This window comes from Typopeltis vanoorti, chromosome 24, assembly GCF_054136105.1.
Source record: "Typopeltis vanoorti isolate ZY-2024b chromosome 24, IOZ_Tvanoo_1.0, whole genome shotgun sequence".
Lineage (NCBI taxonomy): Eukaryota > Metazoa > Arthropoda > Arachnida > Uropygi > Thelyphonidae > Typopeltis > Typopeltis vanoorti.
The window spans coordinates 17,274,497-17,299,507 of record NC_143572.1 but is presented as its reverse complement, the minus strand read 5'-3'; the positions used below and the strand labels follow the sequence as shown (position 1 = coordinate 17,299,507).

At 35.7% G+C, this 25,011-nt stretch overlaps 1 protein-coding gene across 4 annotated transcripts in view; it reads left to right on the top strand.

Annotated features, from left to right (window-relative positions):
* LOC150092959 (uncharacterized) overlaps nucleotides 1-25,011 on the top strand; it is a 538,308-nt gene that overhangs the window by 346,363 nt on the left and 166,934 nt on the right. For all 4 annotated transcript variants that reach the window (XM_090413661.1, XM_090413660.1, XM_090413659.1 and 1 more), the window contains 2 exons: nucleotides 7,490-8,127; nucleotides 13,448-13,560. In XM_090413661.1, the coding sequence (XP_090269787.1) occupies nucleotides 7,490-8,127; nucleotides 13,448-13,560 (751 nt within the window). The remainder of the gene's footprint in view (nucleotides 1-7,489; nucleotides 8,128-13,447; nucleotides 13,561-25,011) is intronic.

Genomic DNA, 25,011 nt, shown 5'->3' with positions numbered 1-25,011 from the left:
TGTCCATGTATATTTATTATTAGGGCGTTGATAGAACAATGTGTTTGTAATCATTAGATCGTTTGCTTTACAGAAGTGGAATGATTGTTCTCCTCTGTCGTTAAGCTCTCCATATCCAAATTTCCCCATAACATCTTTTTTGTCTGCTGTTAACTGTCCTATTTTAGCATTAAAATCTCCCATCACTATCATGAGTTCTCTATTTTTGGGATTATCTATTTCCTGTTGTAGTTCTTCATAGAAATTTTCTATTTCTTCCTCTGAATGGTTACTGTCTGGTGCATATATTTGGATTATTTTAATTGTTTGACCTTTTTCTTTTGCTTGAAGTTTGGCTGTTATTATTCTAGGAGACACTGGGTTTATTTCAATTACTGAGTGTGTAAGTTTCTTTTCAATTAGTAATGCAACTCCTTCTCTGTATATGTTATCTTTTCTTCCTGAGAAGTACAGTCTTCCTTCTGGTAAATCCATGAATCCATCTCCGCACCAATGTGCCTCTGATAAACCTAAAATACTCCATTTCAGTCTTTTTAAATTTTCCTGGACTAATTGCAATTTTCCAGGTCAGTATAGTGATCTTATGTTGAGGGTAGCTACATGTTTCACATCCTTGGCTGACCACATTGCTGATTTCTCACCTACTCCTATGTGGTCTTTGAGTAGGCACGTCGGTTGTCCCGTACGCAGTAGCACTATCTCGGTTTGTAGACTTTCTCCTGCTCATGAAAGTTACTGGCATAATAATGTAGCTAGCTTGGCATGCCTCTGCTACAACCTTTGGTCCACGGCTCTTTATTCTTTATTCAGAGCGACCCATTTGGGGTTTCTGCCACCCGGGGAATGCGCCTGGTAGGAGTGTGGTCTCCCCCAAGCATACAAACAGAAGCATACAAACTTTGATTTAAGATAATGCATTTTAATACAACCAAAATTCATATACAGGAAATCATGTAATAATAATAAAAAAAAAGGAAATAGGTTCATGCACAAATGCCCACGCAACTGCAATAGGCTCAATCAATTCCTCTCACGCACTTCTTAATATGCAGGCTCATACAATTATAATCCAGAAGCATTAGTTAATCAGTGTTATTTCTGCGGTTTGCGCTAGGATTAAATGATACTCCAGTTGTTATGCAAGTTTTGGCTATACAAAATTAATCAAATTACACATGATACGTTCACTCAATCTTATCAATTACAAATCTTGTAAAAAGGAAACTCCTTGCTATAAGACTTATGCAATTACAGGCTTAATGCACAGAACAGTACCTTCATTCATTGTATCTCATATAATAATTCATCTTTTAACTGTTCTATTATAAGTTCACTCAAACAGAAATTTACAAATTATAACAGGAAGGTCCTATCAAGACGTTTCGTCCAAAAACGGATCTTCTAGTCGGGTCAAGCAGGGCTATGCTTAAAGTTCTCCCCTTTTTTCTTGTTCACTCTGGTTTTACAGGACTTCTTATACATATAGGGTAAGAGATATTTGCCTTACTGGTTAATCTTCTTAGCGAAGTGGTTCCTTTGTTTTAAGTCTGGTGCTTCCTCAAACGTGGCAGGACTTCCTTGTCGCTCCGCTGTCTTTCTTTGTTCATTCCTTTCGAAGTGTTGGATTCTTCGCTATCGTCACATTGCCGGCAAACTCACCACTGGCCCTGTCTGCTGGTTCCCTGTTGTTCAGTTGGATGTCCTGTGCACATCGGGTCCCACAGCAACGTGGAAGGTTGCTGGACACCGGCGACTAGCTTCCTCAGCCTTCACGGCCTTCTCACTGGAACACGGAAAGGTGCAGAAAACAAGAGAGCGTTTGAAGTGCGCACCGCTCCTTATATCTCAGCGGCAAGCGCCCTTACTCTGTCTACATCACTCACTCAGCCATCTTTGATTTGTCGGATAACGATGAGGTCATGTTCTTTTCTCAGTGGCCTTCTCGACGGAACTGTCACTGCAGGGGTTACCGGATTACTTTTCAGGTTTTCTGCTGTGTCAAGGACTATTGTGTAATGATCAGGCCTTCTGCTGATTGGTTAACATAATTTTCCCTGTATTATTCTAAAACAATATTTGAATTATATTACAAGAATATTATCAATTAAATTAATACACTTTTCATTTACAAGTTATTTATTACCTCTCTGTGTCTGCTCTTGAGAGTTTAAGCATGTCTTTATGTTAAGATACTATTCTCTCATGTTCTGAAACCAATGGCTGAGTTATAGTGGGCCAGTTATTTCCGACACAACAACATGTTTAGTTTCAGGCCATCGCTATCTAATCGGATTATCTTTCTCCTGGCAATACACAAGTATTTGCACAAAATCCACATAGTTTAAACATTAGAAAATTTACAATAATTATTTACAACATGATGCATAGACAAGTTTTACTCAAATTACTAATGTTGCTTATAAATTACAGTTAGCATTATTTCGTCTGATATACCAATATTGGCCTCGGGAATGTTATTGCATGTTAAATCTGAATGAAACATAAATTGATTTAATTTCAGTTTCATTCAGAATTTAACAACATGTTATCTTGTAATCTTTTTTTTTTTCTTTTTCCCCTCCAGATATGTTTTAATTTAATTCTATAACACACTACTGCACGCATATTGGGGATCCATTGTAATCATGCGGCTTGTATGTTATTCCTATTATTGATGATAAAATGGTTATTTTTGACCACAAGAACTATAGGAGAACGAATGACTACTATTTTGGTTTTTTTTTTCGTCAAATTTATTTTAAAACTAAGTTATACCAAAACTTAGTTTATAACTTATAACTTTTATAACTTAGTTTTAAAATAAATTTGACCAAAAATTACCCAAATAGTAGTCATTCATTCTCCTATATTCCTAGTATTGTTTGAATTAACTGTACTGATGATGTCCTAAGATACTGAGGATGAAATATTTACTTATTAAAACTTATTACTGTGGTTGTTATGTGTGTTTGTTTAGTCATTCTTGGATTTTGCAAAAGCGTTTCATAGATTACCACATGATAAGTTGTACAAGTTGGTGTACAAGCTGCAGATGATGGGAATAGATAGCATATTGTTAGATGGGTCAGAAATTGGCTCTGTGAATGATACCAGCAAGTTGTGTATGATTGTGGCAGAGTTTCAAAAAAGAATGGTAACCAGAGTGGCATTCCCCAGGATTCTATTCTTGGGTCCTTGCTGTTTAACTTGTTTGTAAATGATATATCATCTGGAATCTTCAGTTGTTTGCCGATTATGCAAAGTTGGGGAGAATTAATTAAAAGTAGCATTGTTATTGTTAATTCCCTTCAGGAAGTTTAAATAGACTTTTGACTTGGACAAAGGAGTGGAGTTGTAGTTTTAATATCAATAAGTGGAAGGTGTTGCATTTCGGAGTGCAGAAATATAAGGCTCTGTACTATATCGACGGTGCTGTACTTCAGGAAGTGGATGAGATTCAAAATTTAGGAGTGATGGTTCACAGTACACTAAAGTTTAAATGGCATATTTCAAGAGTTGCAAAGACTGCACATTGTAGTGCCACTATGATAAAAAGGACTCTAACATGTAGGGATAAGTCAGTGGTTGTGAGGAATAGATTTTTTACATGGACAATTGTCAGTGAATGGAATGCATTATCAGAATATGCTGTTGATGTGAGGAGTGTTAAGGATTTTAAGATTCAGTATGTAAATATGTTGTCAGTTGAATGACTCTCCACGATGAGTCTGCCTACTCCATGAAAGTTATAATAATAATTAAGAACTGAGACCTGTATCTATTCTATTCCTTATAAATATTTTTCCAAAACTTCAGAGCTATGGATAACCAGAACATCCTTGGAATCAAAACCAGGTAAATCTTCATATGATATATATGTTTATTTTAGTATTTCTTTTCATTTATGTGATTCCCACCCACAAACAGTTGTAAACCTATAGCACATAAGTATTGTGGACTCGGGATTTGTGATATTTGTGATTTTTTTCTTTGTATTTTTATAAGACTAGGCATGACCTTTTTTTCAAGCCATTTCAGGCCTCCAATTAAGCTGGGCAGTGACCTCATACCAGGCAATGAAATTGCTTGAAAAAAAAGGTCATGCCTGGTCTCTAAGTGCATGGTTCTTGAACCAGATAAAAATAAATTATAAAAATATAAAAATGCCTAAAGACAATCACATATATCCATGCCTATGCTGGAATTTGTCAGCCAAAAGTTCACATTTTGAAATGCTGTCCCTGGGTAACTATTTATGGAACATTTTAATATTTAACAAGGTGATGTCTGTGGCAGTGGAATTTTATTTTGTGCAAAATTCAATGTTAGTTCTAAAAGTTGCACTAGGGCAATACATGGTGCTGCAGTACCATAGTGGGTAATTCAAAACATCATAAAATAGGGTACACATGGTGCGTTGTGTGGTTAACAACATGCTCAGTATGCTGTCCTCTATTGTTTGCAATGTGTTGAAATCACAAAATCACATGCTCAACCACAGAACATCGAGTTTCACTCAAAATGTTGTGGATACAGCATGTAATGCTTGTCTTGAGGTCCACTAAGTTGCCTATGTGTCCATGATAGACAATGCCTTTGAGATACCACAACCGAAAGTCGCAGGGGTTCAGATCTCATGAGCATGCTGGCCATGTTCGTGGGATTCCAGAAAATACATCATTAAGCAATTGCTGAACGTGGAAATCTTGGAAGGATAACAGCGCATAATTTACCTTATAACTTTGTGAACTGTGCTTACGGGTTTGTCTAAAAACTGTGCAATACACCATGCACTGCTGCCTATGACATTTGTCATCCTTCTTCCTCTAATGCTATGATTACTTCCTCTACTCTCTTCTGCTCAATGGGCTTCCATCCTCTGCCAGGTTTGACATCCAAGGAACCTGTCTTCAAATTTCTGGATCTTTTTGTGTAAACCATTTGCAGTCATAGGACCAATTTTTAATTCCTTTAATGTTCTGAACTTTCGCAATGCTGTCAAGGTACAGCTGTTTTGGTAAAACAATAAAAAAAAAGTGCATGACCCTTTGGTATTGGTGACATTGTGCTTTAACTCACAGTCAATGAACTGACACATTCTGCAGATACCTGCTTTTATAGAAACTTCTTTCGAGGCATGTGTCATCGGGTACATTTGTCATTTGCATAAATGGAATGGAATGGTTGTAGTGTTTTGCTGCATACGGGCGTATCATACGTAATTTACATGTATTTCAGTGTCATGTATCGCCCATGTCAATTTTTAGAAGTAAAATAGGTTTTTGTACATAATAAAATTCTATTGCTGCACACATCATGTTAAATATTAAACCATTCTGCTGAATAGTTACTCAGTTACAGCCTTCCAAAGTGTGAACTTTAATTATAATCACCCTTTGTATAAATTTTTGGATAACTCAATGACTATAGTCAATGAAATTTTTAAAATTGTGTATTGGATTAAACCAAGTTATAGGCAGTCCTTATGCCATTAAATAATTGTTAGTGGATGCTGTGTCATCATAACCATTCCTGGCCTCAAATAACCATATAAAACAGTAATTTTTGTAGATAGGTTTATACGTTGGTAACACATGACTATTATATTATTTAAGGAATTTACAACATATTCTGGAATATTAATTAAAATAAACTTCAATAAATACCTCCTATATTTTGGCAATGTCACATTGCCATCTTCATGTGAACATACGACTATGACATGTGCATGCAGGAACTACAAAAAGCAAATGAGGCAGAAGAGAGAAAACTACTGTTGGGCTGAAGTTCTCAAGATGCAAGCTTCCCAAATTTGGGGTAGTCTCATGCATCCAAATTTGTTGAGGTTTGGAAAGTTTTTTAGAGCTGAGGCTGAACAATCTTTCATATTTAAATTTGCTGCTGTGTATTTACGTGGCTTTCTTCCAATGTATTCTGTGGCAGGTATCCAGAGCATGGTCTGCAAGTGCAGAGTGGTTGTACTGGTGAAACTGAATGTAGTCTTTGTGTTCCGAAATCCTGAAATTGCTGTCCTGCCTGCTTGGCCAAAGTAGGACATATAAAACAGTATTTTGAATTCATTTAGTGTGACCCCACATCAGCATTTAGTAAGTTCACTGCTTACTTGTTCCTAGCAGTTGACAAGGCTAAACAAAACTTTGTATTTCAGTAATGTTTTTAATTGAAAAAAGAAGCTTTTTCTGTACATTTTGCTTTAGATGCAGATGCTTGACATTACATGATTGAAAATGAAAATAGCATGTTTCATTTGACAAAACAGGCTTTTTTGTTGAATGGCATCTTACCTGCCCAGCGACTTAATAGTTGTTGCTGTTGAATGTTTTAATATATATATTAAATTTTAATAATTTAGAAAATGTGGGTGATGATCACATTTAAAAACAAATAAAAAAAAAAAATTTTTATTTGTTTTTAAATGTGATCATCACCCACAAAATGTTCTAAACCTATAGTGCATTAATACTGTGGATGGATTAAGGATTTTTTTCTGTTTTTCTCAATTCATTGTTACCTAATCAGAAACCTACTTTAGAAATCAAACATTGAACTTTTTGTAAGCCACACTTCCCATAAGTGGAGCAGTGGTCTTACACAGAGTAGTTCATCTCCTACCTAAAGACAATAACAACATCCAATGTCGAGTGTAATTTGAACCCATAGCCAGTTGGTTATACCATGGGTATAACCAACTGGCTATGGGTTCAGTTGGTTATAGGTATAGCCAGTTGGTTAGCATGGGTTAGCAAGCCAAGTGGTTATAGCCAAAGATATAGCCAAGTGGTTAGCATGCTAACCACTTGGCCAATCAGGACAGCATAATTTAATTGAAGGTTGAAAATTTAGAAATGTGATCATGTATTTCAGTTTTTGCTATAGTGGTGATTGCCAGTATACAGCTCAACTATTGTTTTTTTTTTTTCTTATTTATTTTCTTTTGTTTTTTTTTATCTTATGCTCTAGTTTTCCCTTCAAACATATGAATACATTCAGCTTGAACATATTCATTGCAGACTATATGTATTCACATAAATACATATGGTCTGCTATGGCAATAATAGTACTCATGTTGCAATAGTGGACTATAGAGCAAAGGAACTCTTGCTGTATAGTCTTTGAACTTGACACCTCTGTTGTTCCTACTGTCATTTCCTGAATTTCATCCACTCCCTTGAGCAGTCTCATCAATACAGTGTATTTATTTCTGCATGCCAAAGTTCAACACGTTGCGCTTATTAATATTAAAAGCGCATCCTTCTCCATCTGTTTTATTTAATTGTTTCTGAAGTGACTTGACATCAGCACCGTCACCACTCCTTATCATCACACATGTTCAAATAAAATATATATTAAAATAGCACTTTATTCCTATTATTTACCATTTCTTATTGCATAATATATTTTGTTCAATGCATGGCATTATTAATTTTCTTGGATTTTCTCTGTCTCATTATTTATATTATATCTCTAGGATATTACTGAACAGCCAGTGAAGGAGATTCTAGCAGATGATATATCGCCCATTACATCTACATCATCCTCCCGTGGTACCCAAACATCAGTATGTTCTCTTACATCTGGAGAGATGGCAGATGTAAGCTCTCTGGCTTCATCTAAATCTGCAAGCACTAGTTCATCGAGTCTTCACCACGGCTCTTCAGTTAGTATGGAAAGTATTGTGAAACAGAAATCAACTGATTACCTTACATCTTCTGAAACTTGCAGTTCCACGAAAGATATAAGTAGCATTCGTAGAACCAGTTATCTCCAGCAAAAATCTACATTGTCAAATGAAACAGTTAGAACTCTTCCTAAAAACATATCTGATATTTCTTTACCATTAGCAGAGTCTACAAGGCTTGGGAAACAATTTAGTCAGCATGCTCTAAGTAGTTCTGAAATATACCCTTCTGGAAAAGATGTCCCCATTACGATTACACAGGTCACTAAAGGCCCTTGTGGAACACCTAAATCAAGACCATTGAAAAGTGCTAGGAAAGAAAATCGCAAGAAAGAAGGCAGAAAGAAATTTACAAAAGATCATGATGAAGAGGAACACGTTCATCCAGAAGCTCAGTATTGCGACTCTAGTACCAGTTTTACATCTGGGTAAATATATATTTTGGTTTTTCTATGCAAAAGGTTTTGATAGGCCATTATAAACCAAAGAAATTATATTTTTCTTGTCTGTAGTACACTGACATTAAAAAAATGTACATTTTAGGAACATTAATACCAATAAGAATTCTTTCATCATCAGTCTGTGTGCAGTCAAGTCTGAATAGATGAATTTTACTCAAATTTGATATTTGAGTCAAACAAATTTTTTTTTTTTTCAGCATTCTCATTTTTATCAGCGCATTTTCAGAGACAGAGGGATATCATGTGCTGGAACTGTATACTATAATAACTGTGTTTTTTTACAGTAGAATTTAATTAAAATTTGGGATTTAAGATAATACGCAAAATGAAATGTCTTTATTGTTCATCTTTTTCTTCATTACACCCACACACTTTTATTGGCAAAATTTGGCAAATCAGTTCAAAGCAATGTTAATAAACTGAATGGAGTTTAAAACATGTATTTATAATTTCTAATAAAATCCAACATTTTTATTGGACCATCTGTAGTGCCAAAATTAGGCAAAACAAATTGTATATGTAGTCTACATAAGCCAAAAATTGAGGTTTAAGTGTTTTCAAATGATATTTGGCATGATAATGTATTCTCATAATTCTGCTCTGGACACTTTCAACATCTGATATATGTCATTTCACCTATTCATCTATTCAAACTTGACTGCACATAGACAGACAAGTCTGAATAGATGAATTTTACTCAAATTTGATATTTAAGTAAAACAATTTTTTTTTTCAGCATTCTCATTTTTATCAGAGCATTTTCAGAGACACAGATGGATGTCATGTGCTGGAACTGTATACTATAATAATTGTCTATTTTGCTATAATTGAAATAAAAATGATCATTCTTCCTGCAAGATTCTCTGCAACTTAGTCAACATTGACATCGCCTTTAGTTGGAAAGACTTGGGTTCAAATCCCATCTGGGATGTGAAGGAGCTTTGTCATATTCAGGACTTTTCATCTGAAGGTGAGTTAAGCTGGTTTCATATGGAAGTGGCAGAATTTTTCCACTCAGAAACTTCAGTTTTTCATCCTGTTAAACAGTTTTCAGGTAATAGTACCAGCCCTAGGTTAAAAGACTGATCAGTGCAAAATTTCTCTCTCTCTCTCATTCCATTTTTATTGGTAAAACAAACAATTTGAAATATATATTTTTCTTTTTTCCTTTTGTTTATTAGAGATTCAGAAAATATTCCATGTTTACAGTGTTTCATGGATGAAATGTGCATTGGACTATTTTATAGCAAAATTAAACAAAAAAAAAATTGTTTTTAGCACTTTTGTTATGAACAAATATTATTACTATATGAATTACATTCATATAGTAATATGAATATGATTACCATACAAGAATTCAGCTATGTAATTCACCTTTTTATAATGGAAATCTAGGAGCATTTTCTAACTTGATATTTGCTGAAAGCAGTTGCCTTTATTATAATTTTTTTAAACTCAGTCCTGCATGTGATAGGTTGCAGACTCATATATTTGTGCTATGTGTGCACAGGAATTTTTTGAACACCCAAAGGTTTAATCACTAAGGATTTCTTGGTGAGGAAGGTGGGTTTGAAGGTTCAAGATAGATGGAGTAAAAGAAGAGGCAGAGAAACAGGTTTTAGTGAGCTTGTAGTTGCATTATGGATGGGGAAAATATTCTGTCTTCCTGCTACTTTTTGGTGCTGAACACTACCAGTCTCTTGAAATTGCTTTAACCAACATCGGATAGCATTATCTGGAGGTGAATGTTTTCCATACTGAGCTCTGTAGCGACGTTGTGTTGTGATAACGGACTTTGTTTTGAAAAAGCAAAGTATGCATATTGCTTTCTCTTGAACAGTCGCCATTTTGAGGTATGACATCATATTATCTCCCAGGCATCAATACAGTGAGTACAGTGCTGCCAAATAAAACTTTTTGAGTTACACTTTCATATTCTGTAAACAGTTTTTTGTTGTTTCTGGGTTGCAAATTATAAGCTGCAGAAACCCTAGCAATAATTTAGAATCACCCTGTATATCTCGAGAAGTTAGATATGCTTATAACTGCTTAGTATTGAAAGGAACGCTGATAAATGAAAATAAATAATATATAAATGAACATTAATTCATTTATATATTATTCACTATTATACACCAAAGAGAAAACCCAGAAGAAGAAAAATATCATGGCTAGACAATATAAAAAAATTTCACTAAACTGAACACAGAGCTATTAATCAGAGCCACTAAAGACAGAAGTAAATTTGCAAAGGTGGTTTCTGAATTCTGTTAGGAAATAAAGAAGAAGATATATTATACTATTTACTATTATAATTAACTATTTAAAGTTATACTATTCTCCACTTCACACAAAACTCTCAAACCCTATCCAAGCGTTGATTCTTCTACATGTATAGGAAAACCAAGATGCACGAAAACAGTCCAAGATAAAAATTCAGCATACAATCAATGGCTCAAGTCAATAACCACAATTTCTCACTCAGCTTACGCTGCACCCCACAATATAAAATAAAACCTTCCTCAACAAATCCAAAGCAGATTTCAAAAGGCCAAAAGCATAAGATTATCTGCTCCTATGGCATTCAAACCTTCATCCCCTTCCCAAGACTGCTGTGTGCAGCTTTCTGTCCTTCCTTTTTTTCATATCTCTCTCTCTCTCATCTTGATGGTACCACAGCAATGCCACCTAAAGATAAGGCAGATCTCTTGGTATCAGTCTTTTCCTCCAATACTTGTACAGACAACCAGGTAAATCTTCTCTCACTATACATCAAATGCTCATAGCATGCCTCCTCTGATCTGTTACTGGAAGAATAGGATATTTTTAGAGTGAGGAAAAGGTGAAAAATAATTAAAATTATATAATATTTTAAAATATTTATTTATTGACTGACACATTAGATCTATAAAATAGTTCTCTTAAAATTAAAAAAAAAAAAAAACTAGATAAAATAGTCCTTTCTTCAAAAATAAAATTATTTCTATAGAAAATAAAAACAATATATCTCTATTTGCATTAAAGCGAAATAATAATAATAATAAGAAGAAGAAGAAGTAAACTTCATTATAATTATCTAAACATTAAAATAACATAAGCAGAGTGATTGTTCTTAGTAAATATTCATGTAATTTAATGTTCGCTCGGTTAGCCTAGTGGCTTTGCTCTTCGCAACCATATGCCTGGGGAAGGAGTGTTTTGGGTTCGATTCCCGTCGCCGATGCAAGGAGCTTAAGGATCTTCCTCAGCCATAGCCAAGTTAGCCAGTCTTGGCCATGGACAGCAGGGTTTCCCTCCCCAGTTTATCATCCCACAAACTGCCCCCGTGAACACACACGGATCTACAGCCATAAATACTTAATCCCCTCATGAGGGGGGGGGGGGCTCAACTCGCCCCAATAGGGACGGGGAGAAAAGAGAGGAAACTCCATATGAATAAATAAATGTACTTTAATCAGTTTATTGGGCTTATCTATCTCTAAAACTGCTAATGTTTTCCTGAATGTATATTTTCCAATATGAACTTGTTTTTAATTTTTTTCATAAAATTTGCCTGTAGTCTTCTTTCAGATTGTATTTTATGGTTAATACATTTGAAATTGTTGACACTTTCAATTGACTCTTCTCTGTAAACTATAACCTTTTTTTTATTGAGAAATATGCTCTCTACAGATGTTTTTGCCAAATGGTTTCGGTGCAACACACAGTACACTTTGAACTTTTTCTTTCAGAAAGGCAGCGAAATGTTGATAAGACCACCATTGCAGGCGCGCCATCTGTGGCTACTGTTGTTATATTAGTAAATGGAATATCATACTTATTTAAATATTCCTCCAATCTCTGAAAAAATTGTCAACACCGTTCCATTCACTTTCAAGATATTTTGCAAATAAAAATTCGTCAATAATTTGATGTTTGGTTTTACTATAATATCTTACATAAGCCATAAGAATAGAACTATCGAATGTAGATTCATCAAGTTGGATGGAGAACTTACTATTTTTGAGTTCTGATACTACAGTTTTTTCTACATCTTCAGCCATTTCACCAATATGTCTTTTCACGGTATTCTCACTCAATGGTAGCATTTTAAAACAGGGGCCAGAATCTTTTTTTATTATGGTTTCAATTCTTTGATTGCGGGTATAACAATGTCCTCTGCAATTGTATATGGTTTTCCTTTTTTTGTTATATTAAAAGAAATATTGTAGGAGGCTGTTAATCCTTGTTTATTGTCAGTTTTGGCAGGTGCTTTCATAAATGATTTTATAGTTGGTCGATGTGTATATTTCTCTTTCAGTTCTTTAAAAAAGTCAAGATCTTTATCTTTCTTATCAGGATGGAGTCTTTGAAGATGATCTTTCATTTTTGTTGGTTTCATTGCATCGTTACTAAAAGGTTTTTCACAAAGAAGACACATAGGCCTCATTTTGTTTCTTAATGAAGTAATAAACCCAAGTTTCAAATATTCTAACGAATATTGTCTGCATTTCTTTTTAGAATCTGATGCTGCCATTGTAGTTACTGGGGTTGTAACAAAATAATTAAAATTGAAGTCAGTAAGCAAAAGTAATAAGTCTAAATAATATACCTACTCACGAATTTCTATAGGATGTGCAAAACTACCAGCCCTGCTCAACTCTTCAACATAGAGAAGTTTAGTTCGTGAATGAATAACGATTGTAATATGTATGTTGATGAATTTTAGAACATTAACGTTCACATGTATGTCAATGCGCATAAATGAGACTGGGATCGAATATGTGTAAGTATAAGTAAATAAGCAACCCCGCACGTGTTGCAACTCGCTCCCCCGCGCCTGCCGGGCGGGAACCACCAACATCCATTTATTGGTAAATACGTCATTTTGGCCTACTTGATTGGCCTCCGTAACTATTTACATGACCTTACTCCTTCTTACAGGTCCTATTCATGGACCTGTAAGATGGAGGTACTGATACCACTACCAAAAATTGGATTTGGTAGTGGCAATTTTTTCTTGGAAATGAAGTTCCATTTTATAATTCTGGTGAGTCTGTTTCAACATATGATTAAGTAATTTATCTTTAGTGGTAAAGCAGTTTACTTTGTATTTATAATAATATGTGAAGCATATTTAACAACATTGATATCTTGGTGTTTATAATTTTTTCAGCATTTCTGATACACAGAAAATTGTATTGCATATTATGTATATATTGTAAAATTAAGACCCTTATCAAGATGAATTATAAAAAATATTTTGATAAAGTGATTTCCCCCCCCCCCCCCCCATTCTGTATTATAGAAGGTCAAGTCCTGAAATTCCAATGGTTTCAGATACCAGATCTAAATCACCTGAACCTGTTGAATTTGAAGAAGCAATGGAACTTTCATCATCTTCAAAGCAAATCCTTCCAGGTATTTTTGCATTTTTTTAAATAAATAAATAAATAAATATTTTATACACACACACACACACACACACACACAGTCAGGTTTCTTTTTATGCGGTAGATACATTCCACAGAAAACCGCATATAAAAAAATCACACAAAAAAGCCTGACTTACGTTGAAAAATTAGGGATACATTCCATAATTTTCTAAAACCGCATAAAACCGAAGCAATGAATTAAAATAAACCTAAAATCACATAAAAAATGTTTATGAAAACTCAGGAAAATAAGAATTCCTAAGTTTGTTTTAAAGCTTTATTCATTTAATTTTATTGAAAAGTAACAATTTTTTTTTTTTTTTTTTTTTTTTTTTTTTTTACATTTTGTCATCAGAATTATCGTCGCAATTAGACAATATTCGGTAACGTTTGCTAACTGGTGCAAAATCACTTTCATCACCAGAAGAGATAGTCAGCGCATCAGATCTGTATGGTAAAGGCAATGGTTCTTCACAAACAGAATTAGCTTCACCCTCGTTCTGTGCTGATTTTTTTCTTCTGACAATGTAATTAGTGATTAAACTTTGCGATGATAATGTCACTAATTTTTTATACAGCTCGCGATATCCAGGCATACAGTTCTTCAGCTCACGTTGGAATTTAAAGACTCGTTCAGAATTTGTGTCATTAACAAGAAAATGATTTTCCAATTCATTGCACAGTTCAAGATCTTCTCGAATTATATTTGCAGTGAGGGGGACAGGTTTTTCTTCCGCTTCACTATCGTTTTCTGGATCTTCGACGATATCTAAAGTTAATCGATATCCAATAATATCATCACTTAAGGCAATATCCACAAGCAATTCATCTACATCGTTCTGGCTAAATGTATCAAAACCTTCTCCACCAATTTGATGTGCCAAAGTAATGATTTCAGCTGATAATGTAGATGTTTGCATGGTTGCACTGTTTGCAACACATCCAGGCCAAGCTGCTTTCCAGCAGATTTAAAGTTCAGGTCTTATTTCAGCGATAGCTGATGTAACATGATTTAAGCAGTCCAAAATAGAAAATTTTTTCCAAACGTCAGTTACTGTTTGATTCATTTTCTAGTTTATCCAATATAAATTGAACAGTGTGCTTAACGTAATTTTTTTAAAAGTAACAGGCCTACAGATTTAAATTTTAATATGAATAAGAGACAAGGAACTTTGTTCAATTTTGGTGTTAAGAAATCTCTTATTGAAGGTGTTTGTGACGCAACAGATAGTGATTCATCCACCTCCAGCCTACAAAGCGATCTTCAAGATGTACAAAAGGAGGGGAAAACTATCAGCACAAATGAGAAAAAGTCTGCATTCACTTGTAAGTACTTATAATAATATAAATTTTTGGTGATCAGAATGGGACATGTCAATGAAAATCAGCACAAATTAATTTAATGATGTTTATGTTTAATTGATGTTTAATTATTAATTAATGCATTACAAAATAACCAAGGTGTTCCATGAAAATTTTAGGATTTGTGAGCTATTCCATTGTAGAAAAAGTTTGGGAAATGCTGGATTACCCTATTATTGGAATTGATTCTCCTTCTGTTGACATGAGCAGAAGTGTCGAAAAGTCTGGTATCTTGAAGTTATGCACCGCATAACTTCAAATCCACATGAAAAAGATATGCATAAAAAGAGACCCGAGTGTATATATATGCGAGGGTGGTCTGAAAAGTTCTTGGCCTCTACCATAAATGGCAACACTATTGGCAAGATTTTTTTTTCTCTACATTGGTTGTCATAAGCATCCATGTGAAATTGCAAGTCATTCTATCGAGTAGTTTGTTTTCTACAGCTGTCTGAAGCAAAAGTGTTGTCTGTATCCCTTGAAATGGATAAAATTGAGTATCATGCGGTTATAAAATTCTTTGGTAAAAGAAGGTTTAACTCCAAAAGAAATTCATTTGAAGTTCATAAAGGTTTATGGGCACTCTTCTCTTTTGTTTTCGACAATTAAAAAATGGGCTGCTGAGTTTAAACTTGGCCGTACCAGCTCATAGATAAGTGCACAATATGGTATTGGATGACCGCCGAGTCAAACTGTGTGAAATTGCTGAGACTATGTGCATTTCAAAAGAATGTATAGGATGTATTTTGCATGAAAAATTGCAAATGAAAAAGCTTTCACAACTTGGGTGCTGCACTTGCTTATAGCAGATCAAACACGGGCTCGCATAAAAATCTCTGAACAGTGTTTGGAGCGTTTTAACAAGAATTAAAAAACTGATTTTGTGTGTCGATATGTTACTATGGATGAGACGTGGATTCACCGTTACACACCAGAATCCAAACAGCAGTCTAAATAGTGGATAGAAGCTGGTTGTTCACTGCCAAAGAAGACAAAGTTGGTTCCATCAGCAGGAAAGCTTATGTCATCGGTGTTTTGGGATGCTAAAGGCATTTTGATGTTGGATCTACTAAGATCATATCTTTATCAATTTATCATCGACAGCCCTTACAGATGAAGTTGGTGGTGTGTTAAGTCGAGGATATAGCTTTGTCATTACTCTCAGGCAAGTTCCAAAAGCTAAAACAATGCCTTCCATTGAATGGAGCATAATTGACCTGCTTCCAGTAATAGCCAATAACATTTGTTTGGATGTGGACAACATCTTAATCCTAAATCGAGCCTCCAAAAAAAAAAAAAAAAAAAAAAAAAAAGCTTTAAACTGTAATAACAATATTGTTATGCTTTAGTTATAACAATATTGTTATTACATTGTTTGAGTTTATTACAGGTAATGCAACTGTGGTGATGAATTTAGCTTAATATGAAAGCAAATCATAGTCTAACTCCCAAAAGAATAGTTTGCAAATTATTGAAGAAAGTCACTTCCTGGCAAAAGAAACAGTTAACAAACTCAAGCCTTTTCATGTTAATACACCCAGAATATATGGAGAACATAAAATTCACAAACAACGCGCACCCCTTTGCCCTATTGCGGTCCCACAAGAGGACATAGTCCCACATACAAGCTTGCTAAACATTTAGCTAAATTATGCCCCCCCCCACACACACACACAAATAGTTCTCTCTCCTTTGTTAAAAATTCTGTTCACCTAAAAAAATATTAGAAAACCATATCTTAACAGACATGATGATTAGTTTTGATAATAGTTCACTATTTCCCAATGTACCATTAATTGAAACCCTTGATTTGCTAAAGTCTTATCCCCCCGCCACCAGGTATATATGAATTATTTAAATTTACTGTACATGCAGGTTATTTTGCATGGAAAGGGAAGATATACATACAACTAGATAGGACAGCAGAGGAGAGGGGATATGATAGAAACTTATAAGTTACTAAAGGGATACTATGAGAGTGGCACAGAAGAAATTTTTCAACACATAATGAGTAGGGATGAAACATGGGGTTACACTTGGAAGCTGTCTAAGAGGGTGGATAGTAAGTGTGGGTCTCCCACGATGACTCTTTTTGACTTCATGGTGTGCCCATATAAATAATAATAATAAACCTAGCTATGAATACAGCCAATCTCAAAGTGGTTTGGCTATGATGTGTTGTGTTTGCTATTTGTACCATGTGTCTATCACATTTTTAGTGCATTTATATAGCCAACACCTTAAAATCCACTTCACAATGGAACAGAAAGCTAATGGCTGTCTACCCTTCCTAGATACTCTAATCACATGGCTTCCTGATGGTTCATTATATTTTTCTGTTTACTCCCCCTCCACACACACAGGAAGATATTTGCATAAACATTCACACTATCATCCATTTCAGCAGTGTGGTCTCCTAATTATACACACTATTTCACAGAGCTATAGCTACCTGTTCCATTGACAATGCTCCTACCACTGAACTCACTACTTGCATCACCTTAGCCAATGGCTATAATCTACATAGGACAGAAAAAATACTAAATTCTCCCCAGAAATTCCCTCCATTGTCTATCACACGACTCCAGCAAAACTTTAACCATCCCATACATTCAAGGCACATCTGAGAAAGATATCGAGAATGTTAATAAATATCAACTTTGCACCATATTTAAACCATATGTCAAATTGACCACTCTTATCCATTCACCTGAGGACAAACTCTCTTCTTTATCACATTTATCTTCTTTTTCTACTTCTTTATCATATTTATGAAGTGACCTGGCTTACTATGGACAGGTAGCAAGAACTGTCGACATCTGCCTTGGTGAACATAAAAAATAAATTTGACACTATCGTTATGGCAAGTCAGGACTAGCAGACCATGCCTTGGATATCCCATCACACAGGATCAAATTGAAGAAGACAAAAGTGCTACACAGAAGGTCGTTATAAGTCAGAAAGATTGTTTTTGGAATCAACAGCAGCTTTAAAACATACTGCAAAAACCTCAACAAGTATGGTTGTGTAAATTTACCAAAAATCTGGGAGATAGTCATTTTTAGATCTAATTAATACTTGTTTTCTCTCTTTTTCCAACATAGATGCCGCCAATTAGGACTTCCTTTCCTGATGTTGTCCGTTACAATTTATTTTCTAAACTAGTCCCACTGTTATACCAAATTGTCGTTGTTTCATGTACTGTGACAAACTGTTCTTGTGCTCTCTAGATACTGGATATAATATCTAATAAGTTAATAAATATTAATTATTTTTTTATCATTCTGTGTTGTAATCAATACTGTTAAACTAAACTAACACAGTCTTCAACTTACAATGTATGTGACTTATGATCTTACTTACAATGGCCATTACATAATACATTTATCAAATATCAATTACTTCTGAAATTCTCGACAAGGGTATTATTCTGCCCTTGAGTCATATTATTTAAGAAGTACTTTTGCTTAGGTGTTATTGAGGGTCAGATACTATAACTTTGGCCAGCATCCAGTTTGTAGGACATCTTACTTTGCTTTCAAGTCTCATAAAGGAAGAGAATTTGGACAGCCTAAATTGGATTCTTGACTTGGCCTGACCAAGAATCTTCTTCTACAGCTTCTCCCACTTAAGTGGGGTCACTGTTTGTTATGAGTCTCCTCCACACCTTCCTGTCTTGGGCTGTCACCACATCCAAGTTCTTCATCTTCAAGTCCTCTTCTACCAGCTCCCTCCATCTCTTCTTTGGCGGCCCACGCTTCCACCTTCCTTGCACATCCATCTGCATGACCCTTCTTCCCACATATTCGTCATCCCTCCTCATCACATGACCAAACCATCTCAACCTTGCCTCCTGTATTTTCGCTCCTAAGTTCGTTACTTTCGCTGTTCCCCTGACATAGTCATTTCTCAGATGATCCTTTCTGGTCACACCGCACATCCACCTAAGCATTCTCATCTCTGCTACTTCCATCCTGCTGATGTTATTTTTCCTCAGGGCCACAGTTTCTATAGCATATGTCATAGCTGGCCTCACTACTGTCCTATAAATTTTGCCTTTCAGATTGATCGGCACCCTCTTATCGCATAACACTCCAGCCATCTCCCTCCAGTTCCTCCAACCCGCTTGTATCCTGCATCCCACTTCCTTCTCAGCTCCTCCATCTTCTTCCACTGTTGAACCTAAGTATCTAAAGTCTCTCACCTTCCAGCTGCAGATCTGTCTCCTGGCCACCGCCCACTGCGCAACACATATACTCTGTCTTACTTCTGCTCAGTCTCATACCTCTCTCTTCCAGTACTTTTCTCCATCTTTCCAGTTTAGTTTCCGCTTCTTCTCTTGAATCTACACACAGCAAGATGTCATCTGCATACAACATTGTCCAGGGTGCATCTTCTCTCACCTCCTCTGTTACCACCTCCATCACAATATTAAACAGAAACGGACTTAATGCTGACCCTTGATGCAAGCCAACTGTTACTTGAAAACTTTCTGTCTGTCCCAAACAGGTCCGAACACTTGTCTTCACATTTCTGTACATTTCCTGCACTAACCTGACATATTTCTCCGGCACCTTCTTCTCCCTCAGACACCTCCAGACTTCTTGCCTTGGCACTCTATCGTATGCTTTCTCCAGATCAATAAATACCAGATGTAGCTCCCTTTGTTTCTCTCGATATTTTTCCATCATCTGTCGTAACCCAAAGATAGCATCTGTTGTTGATCTACCAGGCATGAAGTCAAATTGTTCCTTTGCAATCTCCACCAACTCCCTCAATCTACCATCAAGAACCCTTTCTAGGATCTTCATTGTGTGGGACATCAACTTTATTCCTCTGTAATTTTTACAGTCTTGTGCATCCCCTTTATCCTTGTAGATGGGAACAAGAGTACTCTCCCTCCATTCCTCAGGTATATTTTCCTGTTGGCAAACTTTCATGAACAGGTCCCACAGCAGGTCAATTCCCTCTTGTGCATCCCCTTTACCCTTGTAGATGGGAACAAGAGTACTCTCCCTCCATTCCTCAGGTATATTTTCCTGTTGGCAAACTTTCATGAACAGGTCCCACTGCAGGTCAATTCCCTCTTCCCCCAGTGCCTTCCATGCCTCCACTGGAATTCTGTCGGGGCCCACTGCTTTTCCATTCCTCATCCTCTTCATGCCTCTGTCACTTCCATTCTACTGGTGTTCTGCACCATCCCCTCAGAAGGCTGCCCATCTCCTCTGTGAGTCCTTGCATTTTCCTCATTCAAAAGTCCCTCAAAGTATATTTTCCATCTGTTTCTTATGTCCACATCCCTCCATAATACTCTTCCTTCAGCATCTTTGCTCTGCCTCACATTTAAGATGTCCTTAGCTGCTTTATTTCTACATTTCGCTAGTTGGTAAATTTTCCTCTGTCCTTCCTTTGTTTCTAATTGATCATACAGATCTTGATATGCCATGGCCTTCGCCTGTGCCACAACTCTCTTGGCTTCTTGCTTTCTCTCTTTGTACACCTCTCTGTCCTCTTCCACTCTTGACTCATTCCACTTCTGCTTTGCCTTCCTCTTAGCTGTCACTGCCACTTGTACATCATTATTCCACCACCAACCCTCCTTCTGCTCTCTAATCTTTCCAGATGTCTCACGAAGCACCTCGATTGTACAGCTCAGGATTACTTTTGAATTATGTTTCCACCAATCTTGTACACTTTCCAGTCCATCCGAAATCCTCTCTTACACTCTCTCCCTAAAACGATTCCTCACACTCTCCTCTTTTAAGCAAAACCACTTAATTGTCTTCATCCCATGGCAACCAGAAGTTCTTATCTTCGATCTTATTTTAAAGTCTGCGCACAGCAGTCGGTGTTGTTGTGCTACTTGATCTGTTGGAATTACTTTACAGTTTGTCACAACCTTAAGATGTTTACTTCTAGTCAATATGTAGTCAATTTGTGAGCTGTTGTTACCACTTCTAAATGTTATCAAATGTTCTTCCTTCTTGAAGAAAAACGAGTTCACAATTGCCAGATCAAATGCTACTGCAAAGTCCACAATCCTCTCTCCTTCCTGGTTCATCATTCCCACTCCGTGGCCACCATGCACCCTTTCACAGTCTCTATTCTGTCTTCCTATGTGCCCGTTCAAGTCTCCTCCGACAATCACCATCTCATTTTCTTCCAATTCCCTCATTTCTTCATCTAACACGTTCCAGAACTCATCTTTTTCCTCTGCTGTACAACCAACTTGCAGGGCATATACACATAATACGACCACCCGCTCTTCTCCAAGACCCAATTTCATTCGCATGATCCTGTCATTCCTTCTACCCACGTCCAGTACTTCACCCTTCATTCTGCCACACACCACAATTCCTACACCATTTCTTCCCTCGTTATTCGCTCCAGAGTAGAACAATTTATATCCATCTCCCAGTTCCTTTGCCTTTCCCCCTTTCCACCTTGTCTCCTGCACACATAAAATGTCCAACTTCCTCTTTCTCATCATGTCTGCCACCTCTCTTCCCCTTCCAGTCATGCTTCCAACATTCAGTGTTCCCACTCGCAACATCCTCTCCACCTGCTGGGCTCGCTTCTTTAACCGCACCTGCCCTTGATGCAGTAGCCCTCATCCACTTCTCACAGCTGTAGGGCGATGTGGCTGTGCATCGCTTAAGGGGTATGCCCTAGCCCTTATATCATTTTCTCTTCGACTCATAATCATAGTTTGAGTTGGCACTGAAGTTTTCCGACCGGATGCCCTTCCTGACATCAACCCTCGCATTTATCCGGGCTTGGGACCGGCACCTATTGAGGCTAGCTTGCCTCCTTCGGTGGCTGCATAAGACGAAATGACTTAGCAAGATAGGAAAGACTCACCCCTAGCCCTCGAATACTCTAATAGCATCAGGGGGAAGGAGCAAGGAGAGGAGAAAGAAGCAAAGAAAGAAGAGGAGGGACCAGTCTACAGAATAATATAACAGATATATATTACATGAAGTAAGGCATGGTCCAGCATCAGGTACCTTGGGTTTGCCATGCCCGTACTCACTAAAGTGAACCCTTGAGGAAGGCCTGACCAAGGATAAGAATTGGGAAAAAAAAAGAAAACATTTTCAAAATGGCAGCTTGGAACGTACAGGGAATTGGACAGAAGAATAGTCAATGGGACCAAATACTATCACCAAAAAAAGATAAAAATTGCAGCTATAACAGAAACTAAGAGGAAGCAAAAAGGAACCAAACTTACATCAAACTACATCCAAATTTACTCTGGTTTCTTCCTAGAGAAGAAAGAGCCTGCTGTGGAATAATGCTTATGCTCTATAATTCTTTAAAAAAAAACAATATAGAAAACTATATATATCACAATGAAAGAATATTAAAGGCTCAATATAGCTAAATCAAAAACACTTAACAATAATACAGTTTAAGCCCCTATTGAAAGTAATGAGGAAGAAAAATGAATTCTACAATATGCTACAAGATGTCTGGAACAAGGTAGATAAAAATGACTAAAAACACATGTAATAACCAGAGTAATAAGTTTTAATAAGTAAATATTTCGTCCTAAGTATCCTAGGACATTGTCAGTACAATTAATTCAAACAGTACTAGGAATAACATACAGTTAGGACGCATGATTGCAATGGAATCCCAATATGCATGCAGTAGCGTGTTATAGAATTAAATTAAAATATATCTGGAGGAAAAAAAAATAGATTACATTAAAATAAGATAACACATATAAAAATTGTTTTACACAATTTTGTATGCAATTTCCAATACTTTAGGAATAGCAAGAACATCATTATGGTTTAGATTTGGTCTGTGAAGTAGGGCTTAAGCACTTCCTTTATATAAACATTCATGTTTATATAAAAATCTATGTAGAAGTTTAGTCTTTTTCCAATGGATCCTATGGTTTGGGTTTTCAACTCCATGTGTTGTGTGAGGCCAGATTTCTGCAGTTTGATAAGATGGATATGGTCTTGATGTTCTGAAATGCGTTTATGAACAGATCTACCTGTCTGTCCATAGTAAGACAATTTACAGGAGCACGGAACCTTGTACATGCCAGGTAGCATCAGAGGTGAGAGTTTGTCTTTAGGAGAAGGTAACAAACCGTAATGATGTTCTTGCTATTCCTAAAGCATGGGAAATTGTCATACAAAATTGTATAAAATAATTTTTATATATGTTATCTTATTTTAATGTAATCTATTTTTTTTTTCCTCCAGATATATTTTCATTTAATTCTATAACATGCTACTGCACGCATATTGGGATTCCATTGTAATCATGTGCCCTAACTGTATGTCATTCCTAGTATCGTTTAAATTAACTGTACTGACGATGTCCTATGATACTTAGGATGAAATAGTTACTTATTACTGTGGTTATTACGTGTGTTTGTTTAGTCATGAATTCTCCACAGGTTTCATTGTATAATAAAGTAATAAAAATATAATTACATATCCATTCTTGGAGACCTTAATGCCAGAATTGTAGACATCCCTATTTCTGATTGTGTAGGAAACTATAGAGAACATATATGCAATAGCAATGGAAAAAAAATTGATTTTCAGTATTTAATAGTTTAAAAATCACAAATTCTTTAAGCATAAAGACTGCCATAAATATACTTGGTCAGTATATGGTTTGCAGACAATTATAGATTATGTAATAGCTAATAAAAAACTTGCAAAATTCATTCTAGATCCAAGAGTATACCGAGGTTGTGAATTAGAAACGAACCACTTTCTTCTTGTTTCAAACCTAAAATTTTCATATCAATGTTTAATGAGAAAAGCCCATTCATCTGAACAGGAAACCTTTTTTTTAAGATTGGCCTTTTAAATGACCCTAGCATTAAATGTCTCTATAAAAAAAGAATTAATGAAAAAATAGAAAATATAAACTTAGACAAAACTGTTGAGGATGAATGGAGAATAATATCAAAACAGTTATAAGAGACTCTGCCAATGAATCACTGGGAAAAAAGAGGAAATGGTGGAGAAGAAAGGGAATTAAAAAATGTGATGATCAGATTGCCCAAATTATTGAAGAGAAAAGGAATGCTTTTAAAAATACTTAGCAACAAAATCTCGAGATGACTATATAGAATACAAGAGAAAAAGAGCAAGCTGTAAGAAAAAAACATAGAGAGTCCTGGCACAACTTTGCCTCTGAACTTGAAACAGATATTACATGTCCACAGTCCAAAACTTTTAACATATTACTTAATTTAAATGGAGATATAAAAGAAAATGCACATCTTTCACCCATCGATCAGAATATCTAAGTTATTATAAAAAAGAGTTTTGGACTCTTAATAAAGATTTTGAAACAATAAACTTCAATAATAAGACACTCTTGGATCCTATATAAATACATGAGTTAGAAACTACTCTAAAAAGTTATAAAAACCATAAAACACCAGGTGAAGATTGATTAAATACTGAATTAATCAAATATGCAGGCCCAAACCTCAAAATTCGTTTTCTTAAACTAATAAATAAAATTTGGAATGGTGAATCACCACCAAAAGACTGGCAAAAGGCAATAGTTATTCCTATACACAAGAAGGGTGATATTAATAACTGTGAAAATTATAGAGGAATTAGTCTCCTAAACTCTGGATATAAAATCTATTGTAAAGTTCTTAAAAATCGACTGTCCCAATTCTATGAAGATAAGATAGGAGAGGAGCAGAATGGATACTTTACCTTAAAAATTTTATTGCAAAAACATAAAGAATACAATGTGGAAACCCATATTGCTTTTATTGATTATTCTAAGGCATTTGACAGAGTTAAAGTTTTTTTTTTTTTTTGTATTTTAATACCTATTAATTATCTCGTCCTTGTGTTAATCGATTTACTTTAATTCTCACTTAGTCTGACTACCCTGAAAATCCTATCGTAACACAAGCTATGGTGCTAGACTCAAAAGGCTATCTATCTTTGTCTGAGAGTTCAATACCACGTGTATTGAACTCTCAGACAAAGGACGCCTATCTCATTGTTGGAGCCAAATCCTTTGTAATTACTGTTTGGAGTTGTTTCCCCGTCAGATACTGGCAAATTTATTT